The 19,797-nt window shown below is 31.2% G+C and overlaps 1 protein-coding gene and 1 pseudogene across 1 annotated transcript; one reads left to right on the forward strand and one right to left on the reverse strand.

Annotated features, from left to right (window-relative positions):
• Positions 1-650: 650 nt before the first annotated feature.
• LOC139875078 (uncharacterized) lies at positions 651-1,806 on the forward strand. The gene is made up of 2 exons (XM_071862450.1): positions 651-1,319; positions 1,720-1,806. The coding sequence occupies exons 1-2, from the start codon at positions 651-653 to the stop codon at positions 1,804-1,806; spliced, it is 756 nt and encodes a 251-aa protein (XP_071718551.1).
• A 2,217-nt stretch (positions 1,807-4,023) lies between these two features.
• LOC139875079 (disease resistance protein Roq1-like) lies at positions 4,024-17,036 on the reverse strand (annotated as a pseudogene).
• Between the last annotated feature and the right edge of the window lie 2,761 nt (positions 17,037-19,797).

Here is a 19,797-nt window from a genome sequence, read left to right on the forward strand (position 1 = left end):
TAGTTTCATGTATAGTAATATTGTTTTAGGACTAATACAACCATTTAAGATTCCGTACCCCTCATTTTTACCCTTAATAACCTTTTGAACCTTCTTGCTGGACCACTCAGCTTTTTAAGTATTGAAGAAAATATCTATTTTGTCACGTGTCATGTTACTTAGAAGTCCATTTCTAACAAAAAAAAAATTTAAGAGTATTAGCAATACCAACTTGTTCTATTAGTTATGATGAATTTGTTTTTTTTTTTTTGTTTTTGTTTTTAAATAACCTACTAGTGTTGGCTTTCTTGAATTTAATGACAGATAATAATAATACTAAGAGGAGGTTTGTAACTTCATCCGAAGTGGATAGAATCGTCTGAGATAGACTCGATTTTAGAGAAGCTCCCTATTCAAGATGTTGTGAGGACACACGTTTTATCAAAAAGTTGAAGGTACAAATGGACCTCAATGACCTCGTTACTATAAACATGTCTCTGAAAAGCTCCTTATTCAAGATGTTGTGAGGACACACGTTTTATCAAAAAGTTGGAGGTACAAATGGACCTCAATGACCTCGTTACTATAAACATGTCTCTGAAAAGCTCCCTATTCTAGATGTTGTGAGGACACACGTTTTATCAAAAAGTTGGAGGTACAAATGGACCTCAATGACCTCGTTAGTTCTTGATAAACATGTCTCTGAAAAGTTTCCCAAAAATGAAGCTTTTGGTCATAATGGGTTTATTACGATCTCAAACCAAATATTCAACTTCCTCAAGGGTCCTATCTTAAAGTTATGTCTCTACATACCAAACATGGCTCTTGATAGCTTTCAAGAAGTCGATCAGTGGATTTTATCCTTGTCAAGAGACGGTGTTAGAGAACTCGTCCTTATTAATAAAAACCGACGTTATCAACTTCCATGTTATTTTTTTCGCTGTCTAGAATTGAGAATGCTAGAACTTAAAAGCTGTATTATTAAGCCACCACTCGATTTTCAAGAATTTCTCTATCTCGAAAATCTATTGCTCAAGAATATTGCATTTGGGGCTAACTTGCATGGAGCTATCATCAACTTACCACAACTTAAGACGTTGAAACTGGATGCATGCACCAATGTTTACAATTTTAAGATCAAGTCTACTAAGTTGTTTCGGTTAGTGGTCTTAACTTGCCCTGATGCAACTTTGCTTGAGCTATTGCATAGTAAATGTCTTAGTGTGGTTGGTATAGTTTTCTTAAAACCCATTCAAGGAGTTGAAAGAGTTAATTTGGCTAGCTTGTTAAGTAATATGCTTTGTCTTGCGGATTTATTTATCGACGGGTATTTTCTCCAGGTATGATTTGAATTTTTAATTCTAATATTTAATTTTTGTTCTTTATCATATAGCTAGCGTTTGAAGCAAGAGAACTTAGAATCCGGTGTAGATTGTTCACATATATTCTTTCAAATCTTCTTCCATATCTTGTTTGGTAACTCAAAAATTTTACTTTAACCCTCACAGTTTTCTATTGCAGAAAATATTCCAAGTGGCTTCAACACCCTGCTAGTAGTTTAAAGTCTCTTAACTTACTAAATTTCAAATTTGGTGATTTGTTTTAACTTCAATGTGTTTTATGCATTCTTTGGAACTCACCTAACTTAGAACGAATCACTGTTCATAATCGGGTAAAGAGTGCTAAACTTTTTCTCTTGTGTACTTTTAATGCATGGTCTCACTTTTAATGTATTTCTAGGGTCTTCGAAACATACATTTGGATGTGAAACCAGCAATAGCTTATTTGGAAGCTTTGACTATTTGGACCAGACATTCAACCGGTTAAAAATTATAAATATCATGCATGTAGAAAGATCAAGACCCTTGTCACTCTTTATAAAGTTTTTACTTGCTCATTCTCCCATTCTTGAAAAAAATATCAATCAGAGCTCTTGCAAGTGTTGATGCGCATGAAAAGTACAACTTCGATAAGGATGTTATGCGGTTCCCACGAGCTTCCTCGAAAATGGATCTTATCTACTTTGATCTTTAACTATAATCCATTAACTTTAAATTACATTGCGATTTATATGCATATTAGTTATCATTTTCCTTCTTCCGTGTTATGTATGCTGTGGGACTTGACATTTAATACCTAAAACTGGAAAGCTGGTTATGAATTAAGCCTTTGAACAGCATGCTAGTCAGTTTCCATTGATACATAATGAGATAGAACGTTTCTTGAATGAATCATAAAACTAGTTTAGCAATACCTCTCTCTTTAACTATAGTGGTTGATTTGAACCAATCAAGCTACTTGCAAGCATCTCTGAAACATATACTTTCATATGTGTGTATGGAAACAGGTCCTCAAAATAAACGGCTGGAAAATTTAAGATCAAGAGACATAGATTCTTATATACATAAATAAAGTAGGTAAGGTGTACGCTTCCGAACATAGAGTCTTGGAAACAGTCGCGTAAGGTGTATTTTCGCTTCCGGACATAGATTCTTTAATGCACTGAGATCGAAAGAAAATTGCATGGTAATTGATACTGTAACATTGCATGGTAATTGATACTGTAGTTTCATGGATTGATTTATTTGAATACAATATACATATTACATTTCAGATAGTGCTTATAGAAACTCGAATCCTATTTACTGTCAATGGAATATAACTTCACAACATGCAAATATCGGTTTCAACAAACAATAACCAAAACAATTAATTTTAATTCACTTAAGGACTAAGGTCAAACACAATAACATGTGGAGTAAGTACCTTGTACCATAACGTCATGCCAACAATATGATCTCAGGATTTGCAGTAACCCGTTAAAAGAAGTTGATGAAGCAGTAAACAATTAGTACATGTAGTCTTGTTTGAAGTCTTAAAAATCAGGAATACTGCGTGTTGAGCAGCCGTGGTAATATTGCAATAACGCTGAATTGGAATTAGGGTTCAGATAACTCCTACCCTCACATACAAATGGTTTTCTGGTACAACAGACCTCTCCTAGTGTTGCATTAATTTTCAAATCCGCAAATTTCATCGGCACGAGTTTTTCCTATATTTGTAACTGCAATACTGTAGCAACACCAGCCTCATGAGCTGCTCTGTACAAGCATATACCATTTTAAGTTTGATGTGGTACTCAACCAAACTCTATTAGGATCAGGAAACCTCTAGAAATGAACATTTGTGGTTTATCTATTTGGATCAAATATGAAGATCACACATTGATAGCCATAGTAAAAAACGCGTTGAGCAAGATCCAAAACTTGATACCAGTAGGACTAAGACAATTAATTAAAGCAAATTACAACTAAGAAAACATTAAAGATGCATAAAGGAAGAGGATACTCAATTTTGATCAGCAATATGATAAGACATGTTTTGGAGTGCATCACAAAAGGTATAAAAGCTAGCCAAAAATATGTACAATAGACGTTTGTGGATGTTATTCGAGTCCAATAATAATTTTCAAAGTTCTCAACTTAACCAAATGTAATAGGGTTTTTTTTTGGACATCAGTTTGGGATCACCAGGGGGACTTAACCACTCACGCGTTCATCTTCCGTAGTTGCATAACCCATCCGCAACTACTGGCCTAGAGGAAACTCGGACCAATCCGAGGGCATGGCCGGTAAAACCCCCCACTCAAGCGTTCATCTTCCGTAGTTGCATAACCCGTCCCCAACTACTGCCCTGGAGGAAACCCGGACCAATCCGAGGGCATGGCCGGTAAAACCCCCCTCCCCGCTGCCCCCACACTAAGTGAAAGGCGACTTGGGTGAATACTTCAGGCCAGAGATAACATTGAGTGCAATGTTGCAGCCCAGTGGATTCGAACTCCTGACATCTCGCTAAGAGAGGCAAGCCACTACGAGCTGACCTACAACTCAATGTTCAAATGTAATAGTGAATGGTGTAATGTTTAATACATTATGAAATATAAACCTGTAACTTTATATATAGTAACAAAAAGATGATGTAAATGAGCCGATGGTACACCATATTGAATGTTTGTCGACCTTAATGGATTGATTACATAGAGAATTAATTTTGCCAGTAAGGTGCCTGCAGAAAGAGTGTTTTTTGAAAAAAAGATGACCATTGAGGTGTGAGAAGGTAATCATTTGAAAATAGTTTAGCGGCAGAGACATCTCGAGTGATTATATGCTTCCATGACTTGTAATAAGCCAACGGATCATCTTTCTTGTTTTCCTCACCATACACAAGGCTAATCCCATACTCCTTTAAATGTGCATGATCTTGTCCATCACCGTAATAAGTTTTTGCATTGAGGTGAACAGTAACTTCATCGCCGTCTTCAAACTCATTGTTCTCAAACATCCAATGGCTTAACCATACTCTAACTTTATTAGGTTCTGAATTTACATATGCGTTAGGTTGGTATATCCAGGAGTAGTTTTTTGTCAAATTACTTAATGTAATTCTTATGGGAGCACGGGTGTGTGAGATTGATCTCGCAATGCACACATTTAGCCCACGAATCCGGCAATTCTTTGGATTTGATTGCAAGGTTACTGACGATGACCCATTGCTTCGATGAGTGAATGACGTTGGAACTTCTTGGCCTTTAAGATAAGTGCTGAATATTCCATGTTCATAAAGCATCTGTCACATCCATCCAACTTTTGTTAATTAGCTTCAATCACTTGCATTTACTTAACGTGGGAGAAGGGAAGATAGATTAATAAACATTCACCTGTGTTGATTGCAATTTTCTTGGGACGGAGTAATCTTCGGAATAATTTGATACAAGAAAGTTATGATAATTCATATAATCTAAATTAATCCAGCCCAAACTAAGTATCACTTCGTTAATTTCCGGTATAGCTTGCATTTCGAAGTTGTCTTGAATCTCAGTCAAAGAAAGTACATTTTTATAATAAATGAACCTACCATGTGCTTCTGACATTTCTGGATAGAAAGTTACTTTCTCCAACGTTTCACAGCCGTCGATAAACAATCCTGTTATTGAGCTCGGAGCACACAAAATTGTCTTCAACATTTTGCAATTTTGTAAACTTAGATAATTCAGCCTACATAGGCTTCTCACACAATCGGGGAGGGAATCAATTGGATTACTATCTAAATACAGCTCCTTCAATACCGGAAAGCCAATAAAATCCATTGGAAACAATTCGTTACACAAATTATTATTTTTAAGTGATAAACTTACTAATGTTTTCGGTAAAGAAATCGAATATGACTTCACACTTCTTGGTATATCCTCCATAATGGCAGAGGAAGACACTGGGGGTGCTATGTTAATATTGTTAGCCTCAAGCACTTCTAGTGACTGCATAACCTTAATCTCAACAGGGAACTCAACAAGATTTATACAACCATTTATCAATAGTTCTTTAAGGTTTTTTAGATTTCCTATGCTCCGCGGAAGCCTTTTCAGCTTATGGCATTCACTCATATTTAGTACTACAAGTCTATTACAATCACCAATCGATTCACTAACCTCAACCAGGTTTATACATCCTGCGAGTGTCAACCTCTCAAGTAGAGGGAATGCAGAGAAGCTACCCACAGTAAGAAGCTTATAACAGCCACTGAGATTAAGAAACTTCAGTGACTTGAGCACCTGTTGAGTTAAATATAAATAAGCGATGCATGTTAGTTTTACAAAGATAGATAATCACAAACTGCAGAAAGAAATAGTTAATCTAGTACCGTGTGCTTCTTCCAAAGTTGTTGTAGATTGCTATTAGACATGTCAAGAGCAACCATATTCTCCATTTGTAAGTCCGAAGGTATAAAACTCAAAGAAAATCCATGCATGCACAACCATCTTAAACCTTTAGGAAAGTTCTTGTACGATCCATTGATTTTTACATAGTTGAGTTGTAGTAGTCTTAAGTTACACATCTCACTAAATGCAAGTGTCTCAATGACAACTTGTTGACTATCACTAGGGGAACATAAACCTAAAACCCAATTGACGAATGGCAATAATCTAACGTTCATGTAGTTGTCTACGCTACTTGATTCACGTGAAGTCGTATCCTCAAATGCTTTCATATCAAGGACAACACCTTGAATTTTAGTTGTTCCCTGCATATATAAAAGGAATATCATAATATTAAATTATTTATTAATGTATTCATAATACAAAATCTTTAAGGAATGTACTCTTTTCGAAATAAATTGTTACCTTTTTCTGTTGCAACACTGTTATGGACTCCTCATGATGCCATAACAGACTTCTTTTCCATGGCTTTTCAGGTGATTCTTGATGGACTACCAAACGCTTTTAGTATTTCTTCACAAAACTCTTTATCTTCTCCAACGAAAAAGCAAGCAATGAACTTGAAGAGTTCCATGTCCTTTTCATGTGGCAACGAGTCGAAACTTATTTGCAACACCTTTTGAATATCAAGATTAATAATCTGTTTACTAAGTGATTCTAAGATATCGTCCCATGTAGCGTCTTCATTACGAACGGAACTACCCAAAACTTTAAGAGCTAATGGATGACCGTTGCAATACTCTGCAACCTTCTTCAGGTCTTTTTTGTCGTCTTCATTAGGTTCATTGTGTCCAAAAGCATGCCAACTTAAAAGTTGCATTGAATCTTTCTGACCTAACCCTTCAAGCAAGTGCCTCATATGCTTTGGCGGTACTTCGGTTTCAAACAATCTACATTTTTGTGTTATTGATCCATCTTTGGATGTTATTATTAATTTGCTTATAGGATGAAGACCTTTCGTCCCGATTAATGCATCCAACTGATCGACTTTACTGATACCATCAAGAACAAGAAGAATTCTTTTCCTATGAAGTATTTTTCCAATCTTATATGTGCCCACATTAGTATCTTGTACGTCCATCCAACTTCCATCTTGAAAGTCTTTAAGGAGCTGTTTTTGTAAATTAAGCAATCCATTTGACGATGTACACCTCCTTTCTACATCTTCAAGAAAGCAGCTTCTTTCGAATTCAAAAAAGTGTAATTTGAAAATGTAATCTGCTAAGTAAGTTTTTCCAATCCCAGCCATTCCCCATAGTGTGAGAACTTGGGTGTTGTGCGAGGAATCATCTTTCAAGAAAACTTCAATGGTATCAATGTCAGACCTCATCCCGATCATGTGTGGAATATTACTCCTTTTGTGTAGATCTAACTTGCTGATGATCTCTTTCACAATTTCTTCAATAAGTATCGTCTCCCCCCTGTTAATTTTGTGAAATATGTTAAAGTTTGATTTTTTGTTTCTTGAACGAGATTCAATATTTAGGGTATGTTTGACAAAAGTAACTAGTATGTGGAGCCCGAAACTATAGACAAAAGTTATTAGCGGGAGCTTTTACTTGTACTTGGCACTTAGTTTTGTGGAAGTTTTGAGAACCGAGTAGTTGCATGTAATTGTAATGGAAATATGTAATCAGATGGTAAACACTAATGTTGTATGAGCACAAAAATAATTTCTTTATAAACAGATGTAACTCTTTCTAAAAAGTGCCTCCACGAGCTTTTTATGAAACCAAAAACTAAAAGCACTAACTTTCAAACAAATCTTAAGCCTATAGAAATCTAGCCTAAACTTCAAGCACTCTGATGGTCATTACTAAATTTGAAGGGTTGATCAAGTAATTATTAGAAATGATTACAAAAATATGGGCGTACAAGGTGTTCATGCTAATTGAAACAGACTCATCATAATTCAAAGAGGCCTAAAGAATATAGAGAAAATACGGTATATACCCCTACTAACCTATTAAATAACATACATATACCAACTAAAATCACATAAACCCGCCATTAACTTTTATAAGTAACTTTTATATATATATATATATATATATATATATATATATATATATATATATATATATATATATATATATATATATATATATATATATATATATATATATATATATATATATATATCCAACTAAGTATGATAATGACAAATATATCCAATATAAGTACTAAATTTATTATATTTACCCATTTTATTAAAAAAAAAAAAATTAATGTGTAGAGTTTAGATTGAGTTTTAGAGTTTGGAGTTTAGGTTTAACTTTAGAATTTAAGATTTAGGTTTAGCTTTAGTGTTTAGAATTTGAAGTTTAGGGTTTAGCTTTAGCTTTAGAGTTTAAGGATTAAAGTTTAGAGTGTATATTATATATATATATATATATATATATATATATATATATATATATATATATATATATATATATATATATATATATATCCAACTAAGTATGATAATGACAAATATATCCAATATAAGTACTAAAATTATCATATTTACTCATTTTATTAAAAAAAAATAGTTAATGTGTACAGTTTAGATTTAGTTTTAGAGTTTGGAGTTTAGGTTTAACTTTTAGAGTTTAAAATTTAGGTTTAGCTTTAGTGTTTAGAATTTGAAGTTTAGGGTTTAGGTTTAGGTTTAGCTTTAGAGTTTAAGGATTAAAGTTTAGAGTGTATAGTTTAGGGTATAAGTTTATGTTTAGCTTTATGGTTTATAGTTTAGAGTTTAATGTTTAGAGTTAAAGGTGTGTGGTTTAGAATTCATTTAAATTTCTGTTTCAAGTTGGATTTTATTAAAAATTTGAATAAAATGGGTAAATGTTAGAGTTTTATTACTTACATATAGAGTATATATGATAATATGTAGTTTAGTTGGGTATATATATGTAATTGTAAATATTAATATAGGGTTCACTTATTTATAAATTTTTTAAAATTAAAAATTTAATATCTCTATCCACTTATTTATAAAGTGGTGATTTAACATTTTCTAAAACTGTTTTATTAAATGATGCTGATATTTGTTATATTTTTTAAATATTATTGAACTTTATATTTTATATAGAGAAAATTGTGCGAATAGTCTATGTAGTTTGTACCATATTGCACGGTTAACCATAGTATTGGTTTTTAGTGTAGATAGTCCCTATGGTTTTCAAGTGAAACAAGGATAGTCCAGTTCACTAACACTGTTAATTTTTTTCATTAAAACTGAATCATGTGTCAAGCACATGAGGTTATTTATGTCATTATATATATATATATATATATATATATATATATATATATATATATATATATATATATATATATATATATATATATATATATATATATATATATATATATATATATATATATATATATATATATATATATATTCTTCACCAACACACTTTTCTTTAATTTATTTTTCTTCTAAGATTAGATGTGAGACAAGACAACAACCAAATGAAAATTCAAACACCATTCACAAACCAATACCATTAAAACCCTTAAACTAAATATAAAAAAATCCAAATTACAAATCAAAATCAAACATGACATTGAACCATCATCGATAACTACATGATCTTATTATCATAACAACATCATCACAATCTCAGATTCTATCTTCATCTTAATTCTTAATTCATTATCATTTCAAACCTAGAATTTAGGGTTTTTCAAATCCGAAGATAAATCATTAAACTGATACATGCTTTGTGATCCTGATCTAAAACCGAGTACTCGACAATCATAAAACAAGAATTACAGCTTCGAATTCGTCAACATTCATCTCGTGTTCTTCACTATTCAAAAACTCGTCAAGTTTTCATATCTGGAGCATTTCGTTCAATGAAAGGATGAATTAGAACGGTTTCAAATTCATAAGCCAATAGTTGAAGCTACGTGATGCGTTAAAACTTATAGAAAAACATCACGAAGTTGCATATCTGAAGGTCAACTTTCGAAAAGAGGTGGTGTGTGTGTGTGTGTGTTTTGAATGTGTAATAAATGTGTGTAATTGTAATAACGTGGTCAGTGATTTAGAGAAGATATGTATGAACAATCACATTTGCGATTTGCAGTTGTAAAGGGTTATTAATTTAGGGTTATGATGTGGGTTATTAATTTAGGGTTATGGTGGAAAAAGCTGAAGATGGAGGTAAGTGAGAGAAATATATAAAGGGAGTGTTTGGGAGTTTGGGGAAAGAGGTACGTAACATACCGAAAATATCCTCACACGCTTTGTACATGACTATGTTTTAACATAATTAATTAACAGTGTTAGTGAATTGGACTATCCTTGCTTTACTTGAAAACCACACATACTATCTACACTCAAAGTTGTTACTTTAGTTAACCATGCAATATGGTACAAACCACATGGACTATCCGTGCAATTTTCTGTTTTATATATGAAAACCTTTTGTATACATACACATAAAAGATATCAGTGTTATAATATAGCATTCTGGGATATTATTATGTTCAACCACTTAGTGTTACATGAATGCTATTTTTTTTTAAGTATTATTGAACTTAGTGTTTTATATATGAAAAACTTGCATATACATAGACATAAAAGACACCCGGGTTATAATATAGCATTGTGGGATATTATAGTGTGTTACATGAATGCTACCTCTACTAGGCCAATCAAGAGAATTATGCAACATATTATAAACTTAAATGGAATATTCATATCTAAATATTGTTATTTGATATGTCGTCGTTTTTTTGTTTAATGTTTTCAGTAAGTACTCCGTACGTGATTTAAAATTTAATTTCAAATCTAACAGGATCAAAATCAACACCACAGAATGGGTAAAGTCAAACATTCTAGACTATCATTTTTTTTTTTTTTTTGCTAAGGAGGAGTAGATTTTTTTTATTTTTTTTTTTTTGAAATTTTATTTTAAAAATAATAAGATCACGTAAAAATATGAACATTTAAAAAATACTATATGAAAATGCTATTATTTTAACGAGGAAACGCTCGAAAAAATATCATTCATCGATAAATATTATTCCTTATAACATTCTTCGTGATGCATGTTATTTTTCGAACGTTTTTAGGGTTTGGAAATAAGGGTTTAGAGTTTTGATTTTGGGTTTAATACGAACGGTTTAGAGTTTAGGGTTTAAGGTTTACACTTTAGCACTTAAAACAATAAACCCTAAAACCTGGACTAAATTTAAAAAAAACTTCACAGAAGATGAAAAAAAAATGCTCGATGAATAACATGCATCACGATAAATGTTACCATGAATAAAATTTACCGATAAATGTTAATTTTTCGAGCGTTTTATGGTCAAAATAATAACATTAATCACAAAATGTCTTTTTCAAATATTCATATTTTCGCCTAATCTTAATGTTTGTGAACTTTTTTTTTTTATAAAAAACGTTAACAAAAATTTACTTCACTTTTCCCCCTAAAAAAGTATTTTCCTTTAAATGATGACTATATATATATGTGTGTGTGTATATATATATATATATATATATATATATATATATATATATATATATATATATATATATATATATATATATATATATATAAGTAACCAATCGGGGGAAGCGGAGAGTAGCAAAATTTTTTTTTTTTTTTTTTTGGTTTTTTGAAAAAACTTTGTTCACGAACATTATAGATTGGATTAAAATAAGAACATTTAGAAAAGACACTTCGTGATGAATGTTATTATTTTGACGGGAAAACGCTCGAAGAAGTAATATATAACAATTATCGTGTTTTTCGAGCGTATGTTGAGGTTTTAGACATTAGGGTTTAGATATTAGGGTTTAGATATTAGGGTTTAGAAATTTAGGGTTTAGGGTTTAGATTTAGGATTTAGATTGAGTTTTTAACACGAACGGTTTAGGGTTTGGGGTTTAGGGTTTAGGGTTTGGTGTTTTGGGTTTATGGAATAAACCCAAAACACCAAACCCTAAACTCTAAATCGGGCTAAATTTTACTTCACAAAACATGAAAAAAAAAAACGTTAACATTCTTCACGAACAATATTATCTTGAATGTTATTTTTGTCGATCGTTTTCCCGCCAAAATAATAACATTCATCACGAAGTGTCTTTTCTAAATGTTCTTATTTTCATCCAATCTATAATGTTCGTGAACAAAGTTTTTTTTAAAAAGACACATCGTGATGAATGTTATTATTTTGGTGGAAAACGATAGACAAAAATAACATTCAATATAATATTGTTCGTGAAGAATGTGAACGTTTTTTTTCATGTTCTGTGAAATAAAATTTAGCCTGATTTAGAGTTTAGGGTTTGGTGTTTTGGGTTTAAACTCAATCTCTAAACCGTTCGTGTTAAAAACTCAATCTAAATCTTAAATCTAAACCCTAAACCCTAATATCTAAACCCTAATATCTACAACCTCAATATACGCTCGAAAAATACGATAATTGTTATATATTAATTCTTCGAGCATTTTCCCACCAAAATAAAAATATTTATCACAAAGTGTCTTTATTAAATGTTCATATTTTCATCCAATCTATAATGTTCGTGAACCAAATTTTTTCAAAAAACGAAAAAAAAAAAATTTGCTTCCTCCGCTTCCCCCGATTGGTTATTTCCCACTTGATCCTACCAATATATATATATATATATATATATATTAGGTTCATGTACAAGAACCAATATCTCTCTCTCTCTAATATATATATATATATATATATATATATATATATATATATATATATATATATAGTCATTGTCACATTTAACACACATATTCAACATTTTATTTATTTATTATTTTCGTTTGTTATTATTATTTATTATTTTGGCTCAATTTATTGAGCCAACAACAAGCGTCAATATAGTGGCGTCTTGACTGCCGCTTTGAGCCTAAATTGATTTTTAGACAGCCTTTAAAACCCATGGAAATTCGATTAAACCATTTTCATGGAGTCTCTTTTTCTTTTCAGTTTATTTTTTTAAACTTTTTTTTTTGTCGGAGGTCCCCACGGAAGCAATCTCTCTGCCCTGGAGTATAGAGGGGGATGACTTTCTCTTCCTATGGGCCTCGACTCATGGTTAAAGAAACGACTTCTCGCTTACTCTACGGTAGAGGAAGGATTGTCTACATCTCACCTCCCCCATACCTCGCATGTGCGGAATTGGGTATTGTTGTTGTTGTATTATTATTAATTATTTATTATTTATAAATCTTACTTATTAATGTTAATATTAATATTAATATTATTCTCAGTTTAATGGATCATATGTTTGCGACATATAAGTATATATAAATTTTGGTGAATGTTAGTGTCGACATATATATATATATATATATATATATATATATATATATATATATATATATATATATATATATATATATATATATATATATATATATATATATATATATATATATATATATATATAATTTTTGGTGAATGTTGGTGTTCGTAGGTTTCATTAACATATTTTTCTTTTAGGTTGTATTTTATGTTTTCAAATATTGCTAACTTATGTACATATAAAATTTTAAAGTAAATAAACCTAATAAAGCGTTCACCGATTTGCAAATCTATACATTATACAAAGCACGTGTCATTATGCTGACATGTCAATTCCTCCTTTATTCTTGCCACGTGTCATTCTATCGCTCTTCCCATCTATTTAATTGATTTTTTCGACTAAGGAAAACATTCATATTCTAAAAAATACAATTACTTTAAATACGAAATTAAATAAATAAATTGACATAAATATAAAAATGGACGTAACAGGAGCAATAGAACTTCACATTTGGTGTTATCAAAATATAAAATTAAATAATAATTTAAATTAAATAAATTAATAAAATAATATAAATATAAAAGTTAGTATTGTTTAATCATATTCTAAGTACAATACAGTTATTAATTAAATATTAAATCACCTATTAGCATGTATGCACATAAAAGTAGTAAACAAGATGTGCACCCTAATACATAAGATTATATTTGAGCATAAATTATACTCCACAACACAAATGTGTGTGTGAAATGTACGGGAAATAAATAAATAAACTTTAAATAAAATAAGGTATATAACTTAATTTTAAATAAACAATCAAATATCTATACTAAATACAAAATATGATATTTAAATAAATTTAAAGTATATCAATCTTCTAACATTTGCGATACGTATATTAACGGACGGGCTCATAAACGTATAACTCTATGTTCGGGAAACTTTGCGACATTGAATGAGAACAACTAATTGTTGTATTGTAATTGTATTCAATACTAACGTTTACGATACTAATATTTTCAATACTTCATACTCATGTTATCATACATTATATAAAGTGTGTGTAATACTAACGTTATTGTATACAATGCTTTTGATAATAATACTTTCGTTACAAATGTTATCGGTGATAAATGATTTTTTTAATTATAATTGTATTATAAATTTGGTGAGTATCAATACTAACATAATCGTATACTAATTTATACAAGAATCGTGCAACGCACGGGCTCATAAAACTAGTTGATATTATATACAAAAGTAACGAACCATTTTTTGGAACGTACTGCTGCTTGTTGTGAATATTATTCACATTGTAGTTTAATACTATCAATTGAGGAATATTCAAATAAATTCAACTTTTAAGTTGAAATTCAAGGGAATAATCAGAGTGCGACATGTGGCGCGACAATTAAATGTGATTGGAGAAAAAATTTCAAATTATCTTTTTAGAAAAAAAAATTCAAATTTTTTTTAATCGCATGTGATTAAATTTGACATGCAGTAAATCCATGGTTGCAATACTCGGCGAAACTCGGCAATTTCTCGCCGATTTCGCGTTTCCAGGAGCTCACTGAGTTCTCGAACGATCATCTCGGCTAATTACTCGGTCAACCGCCTGTCAACGACGGTCAACCATGTGGAAGAAAAGGGGATGGAGAAGTAAAAAAGGGGAAAGAAAACGAAACGGGAGACACGAGAAAAGGAAGAGAATAAGCAGGGAGAATAAAACTTACCGGCGGGAGAAGCTTTTCACGGAAAAGGAAAACGTATCGGAGAAGAAACAACGTAGAGAGAGAGAGAGAGAGAGAGAGAGAAGATACGGAGTACATATGGAAGTGGGTAAAAGGATACGTGTCTGCTTATTATTGTTATTGAAAAATTACGTATATAATTTAATTATTTATATATAGTCTGTCGATTCAAAATTTCAGATACAGGGTTAGGCCCAATTAAAACAAAAATAAAATGGGCCTAAACTAAATACTCTATAGAACATAGATACATCTATATTCATATTCCAGTCAACAAACTTTTGTTATTTTTACATAATATATATACGAGTATTATGTGATTATGTATTTTTTACGTTACATATATAAATTATGTTATATATATATATACTGGTAGGATCAAGAGGGAAGTAACCAATCAGAGAGAAGCGGGGGAAGCAAAAAAAATTTTTTTTTTTTTTTTTTTAAACTTTGTTCACGAACATTATAGATTGGATGAAAATATGAACATTTAATAAAGACACTTTGTGATAAATGTTTTTATTTTGGCGTTAAAACGCTCGAAGAAGTAATATATAACAATTATCGTGTTTTTTGAGCGTATGTTGAGGGTTTAGATATTAGGGTTTAGATATTTGGGTTTATAGGGTTTAGAAATTTAGGGTTTAGGGTTTAGATTTAGGATTTAGATTGAGTTTTTACACGAACGGTTTAGGGTTCCATAAACCCAAAACACCAAACCCTAAACCCTAAACTCTAAATCTGGCTAAATTTTATTTCACAAAACATGAAGAAAAAAACGTTCATATTCTTCACGAACAATATTATCTTGAATGTTATATTTGTCGATCGTTTTCCCACCTAAATAATAACATTCATCACGAAGTGTCTTTTCTAAATGTTCATATTTTTGTGTGATCTTGATGCCGAAAAAAAAATTCCAAAAAAACCAAAAAAAATTTGCTCCCCCCCCGCTTTCCCCGAATTGGTTACTTCCTAATTGATCCTGCCTATATATACATATACATATATACATATATACATATATATACATATATATATACATATATACATATATATATATATATATATATATACATATATATATATATATATATTACAAAAAAATAAAAAGTCAATGAAAGTCAACATCTGATTTCTACGTCGAGTTCTCCCCGAGTCGACGAGAACTCCTCAAAAACCTCCTGCCGAGTTCTCCCCGAGTCGCGAGTTTTACAACCTTGAGTAAATCACATGTGATTCTGAATGTCAATCACATGTGATTCTGAATGTCAATCACATGTGATTGTAAAACTCAATCACATATGATTCCGCATGTCAAATCCAATCACATGTGATTGAAAAAAAAAATTGAATTTTTTTTTATTTTAAAAAAAAATTAAATTTTTGAAATTTTTTTTTTTTCCAATCACATGTGATTGAGTTTGACATGCAGAATCACATGTGATTGAGTTTTACAATCACATGTGGTTGGATTTGACATGCCAAATTTTTTAAAAAATGTTTTTTCTTCAAAAAAGAAAAAAAAAGTTCCAAAATTTTTTTAAAAAAATTTTAAAAATTTGTTTTTTTTTTTTTTAAATTTCTTTCATTTCCAATCACAAATGATTGTCGCGTCACATGTCGCACTCTAAATGGTTCGTTGAATTTCAAGCAAATTGTTGGATTAATCAGATTACAACTCACTATCAATTACTATAAAAATTGACCATATTTAAGGTTTTGAATACCTTCTCTTTGCATCCTTTCCTTTTAAATCACCAACTTCAGTAAGTGCTTTCTTCCAACGATCAATCTTTTGAACCCATTCACTTTTCTTTTTTGCGTTTGATTCAGTCTCCATCCTTCGTGCATGCTTTGCCATGGCATCTGCAAAACTATTTTGCTGCTTCCTAACATCGGTGGGTTCAACATGATAGAATATAGGGATAACAATTTGGTTATAGTTCCTACGTTGCTCCAGGATCAATACAAGTTCATCAAGGCACCATGTGGTAGACGCGTAATCCCTAGACAACACGATAACAGAAGATCTTGATGCTTTGATCGCACTCTCTAATCCTGGTTTTAATTTTCCTCCGGTTTGAACCTCGGCATCATCCAAAAATGTATCGATAGAGGCATCAAGCAAAGCCTTGTAGAGGTGATCAGTGAAACTATAACGAGTATCAGCACCTCTCAAACTTATAAACACATCGTAAACATAACTCGGTGAAGACTGTTGTGGAATTTCAGTGATCTTAACCATAATGATTAATACAGTGGACTATAAAGTCTATGTAACTTTGAAATTTTTCTATGGCCCCTCTTCTACTAATACAGAGGGAAAAAAAAATACAAAGTGAATTATGACATGAAGTCACACGTACATTTATGAATGTAAGATTTGAGAGAGTAAGTTCCACAAAAGTCTTCTTTTATAGTATACATATATGGGATAAAGCCCGCATGTTACTGCGGAAGTCTTTGCGTGTAACGCTATAATGTGTTACGTAAAACAATAAAAATACGTGATCTTTAAGATTAATATTACCGTTTTTATGCTATAAGGACCGTATAACATACTATACTCATAGATCAAATTCGAAATTTTCGTATACTTTTTCTCCAAGTTGTCATATTAAATGTTATTTAGAAGCGCATTAATTATTTCTCTTCTTAATCTAAAAGATTGTTCATATCACACATTTTATTATATTTAATTTCAGATTAAGATATATCATTGAGTGCATATTTGATTCGTCATATGGAGTATAACTTTGTAAATTGACAAATTAACTTATAAATTAACTTGCACACTCTTTAGTATATTTAAAAACTTTTTACTCGTAATATAAATCATCGAAAATTGTTTTTTGATCAATGAGATGAAGAAGAAAAAAAGTTATTGTACAACCTCTATCGGCTAATAGTATAAGAGGTAATAGTGCAATCGGATCAAAGGATGCTCTTCAAATGTTCTATTGAAAAGTTGACAGTTGATATATTTCATTTTAATATAAAGCAGTTGTACTAAAATATTACCCCGTATTATATTAAATTATTATCTGGACTCATTCAAATGTTAAATTACAAGTACTTCTTCAAAAGTCTTCTTTCATAACACAACAATATCGTGTAAAAGTTAAAATAATGTTAATCGCGTGTTTGAACTGATGTTTTAGAATTACAATGCCCATTTAGGCTAGAAATCAATATTTTATTAAGAACGCATTATTAGTTTACCTACTTTATTAAGAACGCATTATTAGTTTACCTACCTCAACACGATTGTTAGAGTATACGAAGACAGATCAAGTGATTACGACCATGTCTACTTGGAGAATAAGTTAGAACATTTTTGAAGATCTGTACATAACAATGATCCACATAATGACTCGGATCACATGGATCTATGATGACCTAGTAATTGATATCTTGATATCACCACAAGAATTCCCATGTTCAAAACTCTATAGTTGCACATCTTGCTGAAAACTCTGTGCATAGAGTATTGAAGAATTCGTCTCACGTATGTTGAAAATATAGTACAAACCTTCCAAACACAAAATCCTAGTAGCAACGTATTGATTAAAAATTTGACTTAAAACAAAGGAACAAACATTGAGTTGTAGCTCAACTGGTCGTGGTCTGCCTCTCTTAGCTCAACTGGTCGTGGTCTGCCTCTCTTAGCGAGAGGTCAAGAATTCGACTCTGCTGGTATGCAACATTGCACTCAATGTTATCCACACTACTACAAAAATGACAAAAGAAACCCCCATTAGAAACCTTCTTTTAGAGGAGCCAAAGAAAAGATGTTTCAAATGTTTAAAGGAACCGGCTTTGCATTTCAAAAAAGAAACCGGTCTCTTTATTTAAGTTAAGAAACCTCTTTTTTAACAGAAACCGGTTCTAAGTTTTTGGAACCTCTTTTTACCTAGAAAGAGGTCTCTTTTTTCAACTTTAGGAACTTGTTTCTTAAAAAAAAAAAAACCGGTTCCAAGCTTTTAGAACCTCTTTTTGGTAGAAAAAAAAAAAACCTATTTCATTTTTTTTTTACTTCCAAAATTCAAAATTTTCAGATCTGCCATATGCACACATTATATACCGCCCACTGAAGATGAATATTTGACATATGAAATTTAAAGTATAATATTTCATCTCTGCAAGGTTTTCCACTCACTGTCATTAACAACAAAAAGCACCAACTCCAAACTCAAACCCTTCCGGGCCTTCTCTACCTGTAGAAAGTTGTGGATTTTCAGTGGTAATTTTCTCTTTTGGTTGAATTGAATTTTAAGTATGACATTAATTCAAATCCATCTTTTATGCAGATCCATTGCCACCTCCATACAACTCTAGCTAACTTTAAGTAATTTAATTCAAATTCTTCTATATTATTCATCTTTGTGTCGATTTTTATATTTTTTTTCAGGCTTCTTAGTAACGAAGCAAGCATCTTATAAATAGCATCAGTAAAATCACAGGCATGGGAGCAGAAAACACTACAGAGTGACGAAGGAAAGAAAGATCCATATATATAGCATACAGTGACGGAACTAGGATTTTTTTCACCGGGGTCAAAAAAAATTTTAAAACTGTAGCAATTTTTTGGGGAAAATATAGAGGTTTTGGGGGGGAAAATTCATGTTCTTAGGAAAATTATAGTGGTTTTGGGGCAAAATTATTTGAAAGTTTTGAGGCAAAATATGTAGATTTTTGGGAGAGAAAATCCACTTGGGGCAAAGTCGGAAAATTCAAAATTTTTACACTGAATATCGAAAATTCACCCCACTCTGCCCCCATATACTTTTGCCACTGATAGCATAGATACATTAAAAAAAAAATTCAACAAGCAAGCTGATATATATGATATATGTTTCAAACAACGTCAATTCATTTCAAATGATATATGAATTATTTGATATCACCTATATTGAGAAAAAGGTTCCAAATAAATGGTATTGAAATCACTTATATTGATAAAAAAAAAAAAAAAAAGGTTTCTTTTTTTGTTAGGAATGAAACCG

Source organism: Rutidosis leptorrhynchoides, chromosome 11 (genome assembly GCF_046630445.1).
Source record: "Rutidosis leptorrhynchoides isolate AG116_Rl617_1_P2 chromosome 11, CSIRO_AGI_Rlap_v1, whole genome shotgun sequence".
NCBI lineage: Eukaryota > Viridiplantae > Streptophyta > Magnoliopsida > Asterales > Asteraceae > Rutidosis > Rutidosis leptorrhynchoides.

Coding starts and splice junctions, on each gene's coding strand:
- LOC139875078 (XM_071862450.1), top strand. CDS start 651: ATGACCTCGTTAGTTCTTGATAAACATGTCTCTGAAAAGTTTCCCAAA. Junction 1,320..1,719: donor TCGACGGGTATTTTCTCCAG/GTATGATTTGAA, acceptor ATGTATTTCTAG/GGTCTTCGAAACATACATTT.